This window comes from Bison bison, unplaced genomic scaffold (assembly GCF_000754665.1).
Source record: "Bison bison bison isolate TAMUID 2011002044 unplaced genomic scaffold, Bison_UMD1.0 scf7180017864192, whole genome shotgun sequence".
In the NCBI taxonomy this organism is placed as follows: domain Eukaryota; kingdom Metazoa; phylum Chordata; class Mammalia; order Artiodactyla; family Bovidae; genus Bison; species Bison bison.
This window is the reverse complement of record NW_011494764.1, coordinates 3,571,145-3,580,425: the sequence shown is the minus strand read 5'-3', so window position 1 is coordinate 3,580,425 and position 9,281 is coordinate 3,571,145. Positions and strand designations below refer to the sequence as shown.

The 9,281-nt window shown below is 40.8% G+C and overlaps 1 protein-coding gene across 3 annotated transcripts; it reads left to right on the top strand.

The window, feature by feature from the left end:
* Position 1: 1 nt before the first annotated feature.
* On the top strand, positions 2-8,672 carry ORC6 (origin recognition complex, subunit 6). 3 transcript variants are annotated; one of them, XM_010843910.1, is made up of 7 exons: positions 2-519; positions 1,748-1,877; positions 3,372-3,535; positions 3,754-3,843; positions 5,094-5,206; positions 5,684-5,752; positions 8,113-8,672. In XM_010843910.1, exons 1-7 carry the CDS (start codon positions 455-457, stop codon positions 8,238-8,240), a joined length of 759 nt encoding a protein of 252 aa, XP_010842212.1. In that variant the 5' UTR covers positions 2-454; the 3' UTR covers positions 8,241-8,672. The 3 variants fall into 3 exon arrangements, with proteins under 3 accessions (XP_010842212.1, XP_010842213.1, XP_010842214.1); XM_010843911.1 differs by having other exon boundaries at positions 125-519; positions 1,607-1,877; XM_010843912.1 differs by having other exon boundaries at positions 125-519; positions 1,454-1,877.
* The last annotated feature ends 609 nt before the right edge of the window (positions 8,673-9,281 follow it).

Here is a 9,281-nt window from a genome sequence, read left to right as displayed (position 1 = left end):
CGCCTTCGGACCCAGCAGACGGCTCCTCGATTGGTCCCCCAACTCCCGCGTATTTATTGGTCCCTGTCACTTCACGGTGGACTGACGGACCTAGGCGCCAGCCAATCTCTCCACAGTGTGTGAGAGGGCGGGGCAGTGCGGAGTAGCGGGGAAGCTCTCGGCGGCAGGAAGGGGCACCCGGAGAGAAAGGCAGTGTTACAGTCTCTCTAGAAGGGAGAAATGGAATGAGTGGGAACTACCCCCGCACATTCACTTTTTGCCTTGACGTGTGTACTCGCAGCGCGCACGCGCAGAAGGATGGCCAGGATTGGTTTGCGGGGCAGCCGTAACTACTAGTCCCAACCAATCCAGATGCAGCGGTGGAGGTGGGGCAGCCCAGCCGTAACTGGCGAGCACAGCGTCTGTGCGCGGGTTTCGTCTGGTCTCAGCTGTGGGTGTCGTCCTAGTCCGCGCCATGGAGTCTGGTCTGATTAGGCGTTTAGCCCCGCGCCTGGGCATCGCCGAGCAGGAGGTGCTGAGGTGAGTCAGGCTGCGCACGCCCCAGTAGCCCTGCGCCCTCCTTAAATGGGGCCCCATGCTTTTCCCGCGCAAGGCAGGATTTAGGCTCTACATCAAGAAAATCCTACCGGCAATAGGCTCTGTGAGCGGGCCGGAGGGGCGAGGGGCCCCTGGGAACAGCTAGCACTGTGAGATGCACGGTGGTGGAAAAGGGAGAGAGGCGGAGAACTTGGGTCGTTTCCCTGAAACTTACTGAGAGTGCGTTTACGGCAGAGGCAGATGGGATACAGACCCCAAGGAAGGCAGTATCTGGTGGCCACGACAGGCGGGAAACGAAATAGGATGGGTGTGCGGAGCCGCCGCGGGTGGGGCGGAGCGCGGCCTGTGCCTGCTTTTAATTTAAACAAACAAAAAAACTTTCCAGAAAGCCTCGGAGGGGTTGCTGTTTGCGCTGACTCGATTGATAGAAGCTGCCAGCCACGGCAAGATGTGGGAAGAGGGCCCAAGCTGGCGCAGCAAACTGTACAAAAGCCCGGAGATGGGAAGGGCCTTTGCAAGATCCAGGGTTAGAAATAAAGTATTTCTAAATACTTTAAACTGTGGAGTGCAGGACTTAACTCTGGAAGGCAGGGCTAGGCCGGGTGTCTGGGCTATGGATTAGTTGAGGGAAGGGAAGGAGCACTTCTTAAAAGACAGGAAGTATGGCCTTCTGCACTCTTAATCATTTGGAACAGTGGTTCTCAAAGTGTAGTCCCTGGACCAGCAGCATCAATATTTTCTTGTCACTTGGTAGAAATGCACATTCTTGGGCCCCACTCTAGACCTACCGATCAGAAACTTGGGGCTTGTTTTCACACGCTCCAAGGTGACTGTCATGTACAGTAAAGTTTGAGAACCACTGATTTAAAGGAAGGAGGAACCCTGGTCTCACCTGCCTGCCTCTGTCTTGTCGTAGTTCATGCTTGTTCCAGTAATGGAAGGCTGAAAGAAGGGTTGGCCTTTTTTGGAGGATTTCAAGAAGTTAATTCTTCCTGAAAGGATTGGAGCACAGTGATGTTTGGAGTCAGGGGGTTTGTTCTGACTTGTAGAACCCTGTCCTCTCTCAAAGGATGTGAGTTCATTCCCAGCCCCAAATCAACGTGCATAAGAGTTAGGGTCAGAATGAAGTCCACCAGGCTGAATTTATTGCTTACCGAAGTACTGGGCAACCTTCTGAAAAAGAAAGAGTTTTAGTGACTGTGTTGCTCAGGAAAGCGGAGGAGTACTTGCGACTGTCCCGTGTGAAGTGTGTTGGCCTGTCTGCACGAACCACAGAAACCAGCAATGCAGTCATGTGCCTGGACCTTGCAGCTTCCTGCATGAAGTGCCCCTTGGACAGGGTAAGTAGGTCCCACTGAATGTCTGAATTATCTGGTGTGGCACTGAAGTTTAATCATATGTTTTCATCTCTGGTTATACTAGCCCCTTTCACAACTCTGTTATAGGATTTTCATCTAGAATATGTTATTCTAGATGAAGTTTAGAACCATTTTGAAAAGTTGGAGAAAAAAACTTTTTTGCAACGATCTCTTTACTACGTACTTTCCCTGAGCACTTCTTTCCTTATACAAACCCATTATCAAATTGCCACTAGCATCATCCTCCTAAATCACATACTTTAAAACCACTGTATTATTTTTTTTCCAGTGTCACAGTGGTTGAGAGCCAAGCTATGACAAGACTCACATGTTGAGACCAGATCTCAGCACCACCAGTTACTAGTTCTATGTCTCTTGTTTCCTCATCTATCAAGTGGGATAAGAGGTATCCATTTCACTGGATAATTGTAAGGAAGAAACACAATGTACTATATGTAGCACTCTTAACACAGTGCCTATCACATAATGCTACACTGATAAAATGGTGGCATTGTAAACACCATTGGCTTCCAGTGGGTTGGCTCCCCATTACCATCAAACTCTCCAGCCTCTCTTGATCCCTGCTAACCTCAAGCTACAGTATTCACTTAACAGACCATGCACCTTAATGACTGACTTTGTAAATGCACTGCTTTTTTTTTTTTAAACCTGGGATGCTCTTCTAGCAGGCTCCTGTTTGTCTTACAATGACCTCACTTTGCTGTCACATTTCATTAAGCTTTTCTTCCCCAGGCAGAGTCGGTGTCCCTCAGTTGTTGTCCCTCCTGTTTCTCTCCCAGTCTCTGTCTCCTGTCCCTTTTGCACACACACCCTCCCCACGCCATTCCCACTACTTCCCTCCTTCGTTTTTCCAGTGGATTACAAATTGGCACCTTTGTTAAAATAAGTAACGATATATACATCTTCTATGTTTTTTAATTCATGGACTTCCCACATGGCACTAGTGGTAAAGAATCCACCTGCCAATGCAGGGCACACAAGAGACACGGGTTCTCTCCCTGGGTTGGGAAGATTCCCTGGAGTAGAAAATGGTACCCCAGTCTAGTATCCTTGCCTGGAAAATTACATGGGCAGAGGAACCTGGCAGTCCATGGACCTGGTTACAGTCCATGGGACCTCAAAGAGTCAGACACAACTGAGCGTGCACACATGCATGCATGCGCACACACACACTTTTTAGTTCACAGCTCGGCATTGGTAGCACTATGTTGTATTTTAAATTATCTGCACACACGTGTGACATGACTGCCTTTCTATAGGTATGAGCTTATTGCAAGCAGTAGTTAACTTGCCTGACATGGTTACTGATTTTTGAGTAAATGAAGCTAAACCTTTAGGTAGAGTGACTTGCCACAGAAATAGTTAATTTTGAAAAGTTGACTTATTAAACAAGTGTTAAAGGTATTGATATAGAGCACTTATGATTTTTATGATTCATTTCTTTTCCTTTCAAAGGCTTACTTAATTAAACTTTCTGGCTTGAACAAGAAGATGTATCAGAGTTGTCTTAAATCTTTTGAATGTTTATTGGGCCTGAACTCAAATATTGGAATAAGAGACCTGGCAGTACAGTTTAGCTGCACAGAAGCAGTGAACTTGGCTTCAAAGATACTGCAAAGGTATGAGGCATATAATTAAAACTCAGTACTGATGCATAAAGTGAAAGTATCCAATGTCCTGGTAATTTTCAGTTTAAAAAATAATTAACATGCTGAAGTGACAGAATGTATTTCTTTTACATTTAAAGTGACACATTTATGAGCTTGTATTTGCATTTTCAGTCCCTTTGAAACAATATTTTCTAACAAATAACTCTGTGAACACTGCTTTTACTTAGCTATGAGTCCAGTCTTCCACAAACACAGCAAGTGGATCTTGACTTATCCAGGCCGCTCTTCACCACTGCTGCCCTGCTCTCGGCTTGCAAGTAAGTGTTCCTTTTACCATTCAGGAAAGTCTATAATTTATAAGTAAATTTCTCATTCCCAAAGAATACTTCTAATTTAGTTGATTTCAACTCGAAGCATATTTTCCTAAATAACAGTAGTGGCCAAGTGACCCAAGTCTCAGTTTATCCCACAACAGATCTGACAGCTAGGAATTAGTGTTGCCCGAAGGCTACTTGCCAATATATATAAGCTGGGTAATCTGATTTCAGAGTCTGCTTTTATAAATCATGAAATCTGTCATTAAAATAGCATTTAGTTGTGATTTTTCCAGTCACATTTTTGAAGTATTGATTACAACTCTTTTTCAAGTAATTTATAAAACAATTCAGTAATAAATTCTTAGTTTGAATCTTTGGGGTTATCTATATGTATACTGACTGAAATGTTACCCTGGAAATATTGGTAATTGCTATCTTCATCTAAAGTTGTCTTGTTTTATCTTGCTAGAAAACTCCTCAGAAAACAAAATTAGTTGGCTGGTAGACAATAGGTTTTTTACTGCAGAGAAGGCAATGGCACCCCACTCTAGTACTCTTGCCTGGAGAATCCCATGGACGGATGGGTTTGGCTCCATTAGCTACAATTAGTGATTAATTGGCCTTAATAGAAAATGCCCTTTAATTCAATAAAACTATATGGAAGGAACATAGCTATTATAGAAAACAGTATGGACAACCTTACTTTTGAAACCAGGTTTCACTGAGCAAAAAAAGATTCAAATAGGTCTGTTATCTGAAATAAGAAGCTTACTTTGTATTTTTCATTAGTGGTTGTTGTGAATTGTTATTAGGGAGGAAGTTTTTGGAGGTGAGAGTGATTTATATTCTTGTAGTAGCATAAACATAAGCATCTTGTGTTAAAGTGAATTAAATATTTTAACATGCTGTAATTGACACTCAGCAAATTAGTTAATATCTGAGATTTACTAGAAAGAGTTCTATGAGGCATGAAGCACTACAGTAGATGTCTTTCCTGTGTCCTGTTTGTTACATAACAGATAATGTATATATTTTAATTCTCACAGTACAATGAATAACTAAATAAATAGCTTTAAAAGGTAAGTTTACATGATTTTTAGCTAATGATATGTGTGTGAAGTAAAGGGAAAATTAAACAGTTGGGAGCTCTTCATAAGCCTGAGTGGAAAGGAAATAAGTTGATAACTGGTTGGCCAAAAAAGATAACAGTACTGATCTTAAGAAAAGCAATTTATCAAATTCTTTTGTAGGATTCTAAAGCTAAAGGTGGACAGAAATAAAATGGCAGCCACATCTGGAGTAAAAAAGGCCATATTTGATCGACTCTGTAAACAGTTAGAAAAGATTGGGCAGCAGATTGACAGTGAGTAATTCATTCCATGTTTCAAGAATGTGTCACTTGAAAATGTAAACCTCTGGTAAAAGTTAAATATTTTCAAACTTGTAAACTAGCTCCTTTCTATTTACTATAGATGAGATCAATTTTTAGTAAGAAAATTACTGTTTATTTTCAGTAACAAAACTAGTTTGTTTTCAAATAAATAGCTTAATAATTAAAAACAACAATAAATGCTGTAATTCCGTAAATTCATGGTTAGAGAGTAGATTCTCCCTTTTGAAGTCTGACAAGAAAAGCCAAAGAAAAGAGAAGGCAAGATAATTTCCCTTCTCCTTATCCTAGTATTTGGCCATTTGCAATAACTAATTTTTATTTCTGATCCAAAATACACCCCAAAACTGAAATTAAAAATAGGAGAAAAGTGAACTCAGATTATATATATATATATATAATACATATATATATATATTTGTTTATTTGTTTGTTTTTTTCCCCCTAAAGGAGAAGCTGGAGATTCAGTTACTCCACCACAGAAGAAAAAGAAGACAGTGATTGAACCTTCAGCAAAGGGTGAGGCATGTTAATACTAGATGAAAATTGAAATCTGTAAACAGGATTAGTGTACAATGGATTTAATGCAGTGAATGGCCCTTTGCTGCTGTAGCAGCTTGCCTTAACAAGAGTCAGATTCTAATTTGCAGCAACATGGATGGGCCTAGAAATATCATACTAAACAAAATAAGTCAGAGAAAGACAAATACCAATGATATCCCATATAGATGGAGTCTAAAATATGACACAAATGAATTTGTTTATGAAACAGACAGACTCACAGACACAGAGAACAGACTTGTGGTTGCCAAGGGGAAAGGGGTGCAGGAGAGGGTTGGATTGGGAGTTTGTGACTATCAGATGCAAACTATATATAAAGGATGGATAAACAACAAGGTCCTAATGTATAGCAGGTATAGCAGGGAACTATATTCAGTGTCCTGTGATAAACCATAATGGAAAAGAATGTGGAAAAGTGTATATATATATATATGTGTGTGTGTGTGTGTGTGTAACTGAATCACTTCTTTGTACACCAGAAACTGTCACAACATTGTAAATCAACTATATTTCATTTAAAAATAGTCAGATTTTAGCTAAATCCTGTCAGTTAATCATTGATAATACCAGTTTTCCAAGCAGTAGTTTACACAAGTACTGTGTAATTAAGACTATATCTGATGGCCAATAAACACATGAAAAGATGCTCAATGTCACTAATTATTAGAAGAAAGAAAGTGTTAGTTGCTCAGTTGTGTCTAACTCTGTTTGACCCCATGGCCTGTAGCCCACCAGTCTCCTCTGTCCACGGGATTCTCCAGGCAAGAATACTGGAGTGAGTTGCCATTTCCTCCTCCAGGGGATCTTCTCAACCCAGGGATCGAAGCCAGGTCTCCCACTTTGTAGGCAGATTCTTTACCATCTGAGCCACCAGGGAATCAAAACTTCAATGAGGTATCATCTCCTGCTAGTCAGAATGGCTATCATCGAAAAATCTACAAACAATAAATGGTAGAGTGGGTGTGGAGAAAAGGGAACCCTTCTACACTGTTGGGGATGTAAACTGATACAACCATTATGGAGAATAGTATGGCGATTCCTTAAAAAGCTAGGAATAAATCTCCCACATGACCCAGCAGCCCCACTACTGGGCATATACCCTGAGAAAACCATAATTGAAAAAGGCACATGTACCCCAGTGTTCATAGCAGCGTTGTTTACCATAGCTAGGACAGGGAAGCAACTTAGATGTCCATCAACAGATGAATAAAGATGTGTTGTAAAAAAAAAACAAAAAAACAAAAAAGATGTGGTGTGTGTGTGTGTATATATATATACACACACATATATACATACAATGGAATATTACTCAGCCATAAGAAAGAACACATCTGAGTCACTTGTGAGGTGGATGAACCTAGAGCCTGTTATACAGAGTGAAGTAAGTCAGAGAAAAACAAATATAGTATCAGTTCAGTCACTCAGTCATGTCTGACTCTTCGCGACCCCATGGACTGCAGCACGCCAGGCTTCCCTGCCCATCACCAACTCCTGGAGCTTACTCAAACTCAAGTCCATCGAGTTGGTGATGCCATTTTAAAGCATATATGCGGAATCTAGAAATATGATGTTGATGAGCCTTGCAGGGAAGGATTGGAGACCCAGATGTAGAGGACACAGTCAGGGAGGGAGAGAGTAGGATGAATGGAGAAAGTAACATCAACATATATACACTATCAGGTGTAAGATGGGTAGCTGGTAAGAAGTTGTGTAGCACAGGAAGCCCGGTCTGGTGTTCTGTGATGACCTGGAGGGATGGGATGCGGGGAGGGGAGGGAGCCTAGGGAAGGGAGGGAATGTATGTATAATTATGACTGATTTGCATTGTTGTATGGCAGAAATCGACACAACACTGTAGAAAGTTTTTTCTTAATATTTAAATTTAAAAAATAGAAGAAAAAGAATACATCTGAAGACAAACTGTTTAGGTTCAAATCCTGCTTTATCACCTACTGGCTGTGCAGCTTTAGGAAAGTGACAATTTCTGTCAATGTCAATTTCCTAGTCTATAAAATATGATTAATGTTAGCACCTGTTTGATAGAATTGTGGTGAAGACTGAATGAGATAATACAATTGAAGTGCTTGGTTCAAGGCTTGATAAGTGTTAACTATCATCAAGAAGTCTTGAAGTGCTTGGAGTATAAGGGAGAGTGAAAAACCGACGTGTTAACGTCTGTTTCCATTTTTCATCTTGGTATCTTATTCTCTGTTACCTTAATTAAGATAGACATTTTAAAGTAAATAAGCTCACTTCTTTCTTACTCATTTATAACATAAGGATTTTGAAACATTAAAAAAAATTTTTTTCTCTCGTAGAAATAGAGAATGTAGTAGAGACCCTACCTAAACCTCAAAAAGATGAAGATCTGACACAAGATTATGAAGAATGGAAAAGGAACATTTTGGAAAATGCTGCCAGAGCACAGAAGGCTGCAACACAGTGATTTTAGGCTTCCAGACTAACTTGTTCTGCAAACCAGCAGTGCTTCTGCCACCTCAAGGAAAATGTGAGGACTTTGGAAATTTGTGTAAACTTTTAAAACAAAGATCCTATTCTTAACGGCAAAAAAGCCAGCCTTGGGGCTGAGCAGAATGGCTCTGATAATGGGCAGCAAATTCATTAGATCCGCCACAGTGCCTGGTTGACTCAGCCTTGGCTCCTCACAGGTCTGCACTCTGCAAAATGTAATTGAAGCCATTTTCCTTTTTTGTTGTGTTTTGTTTTAAGCAAAAGACAGTCTTCTGCCCTATCCATAATATGAAATTCAGGCTGAATGGAGTCTAAAGTTTTACTTAAGTTTTTGTGTAAATCTCTTGGTTTGAATAAATCCATATATGGTACAATCTTAAGTTAATAAATATTATTTTTATATGCATTCAAAGTGTACTTATTATCAGTTTGGGAGAATTCTTGTGATGCCAAAAGCTGTCTTCTCTAATGGGAAAAAAGACCCAGGTTGCTGAACTGAACCATACTGCTCCCCAGAGCACAAACTCTTGAATCAGGCTTTCTGGGTTTAAAACCCTGCTTAGCTCTTATCACCTGGGAAACCTTGAACAAGTTAATTAGCTTCTTCATCCTTCATCCAGTTATCCCTATAGCCCAGATGGTAAAGAATCTGCCTGCAATGCAGGTTCGATCCCTGGGTCAGGAAGATCCCCTGGAGAAGGAAATGGTAATCCACTCCAGTATTCTTGCCTGGAGAATCCCACGGACAGAGGAGCCTGGCGGGCTACAGTCCATGGGGTCACAAAGAGCTGGTCATGGCTAAGTGACTAACCCACATCCTTCATCTATAAGTAGGAATAAAAGAGATGTCTACCTCATAGAATAATTGGAGGAGTATCTGAGCCAATACATGTAAAGCATTTAGTGCAGCTCCTGGTAAAAGTATTTAGTAAGTATTAAAATATAGAAATACTTGTAGAGGTCTCACATAATTATATATTAACATCATATTAAAAAATTAAGAAACAAACCAGGG

What these genes read in the sequence shown, in the direction of transcription:
- ORC6 (XM_010843910.1), top strand. Translation starts at nt 455, where the DNA reads ATGGAGTCTGGTCTGATTAGGCGTTTAGCCCCGCGCCTGGGCATCGCC. An exon ending in TGAAGTGCCCCTTGGACAGG is followed by an intron (nt 1,878 to 3,371) that starts GTAAGTAGGTCC and finishes TTCCTTTCAAAG; the next exon opens with GCTTACTTAATTAAACTTTC. An exon ending in GATTGAACCTTCAGCAAAGG is followed by an intron (nt 5,753 to 8,112) that starts GTGAGGCATGTT and finishes TTTCTCTCGTAG; the next exon opens with AAATAGAGAATGTAGTAGAG.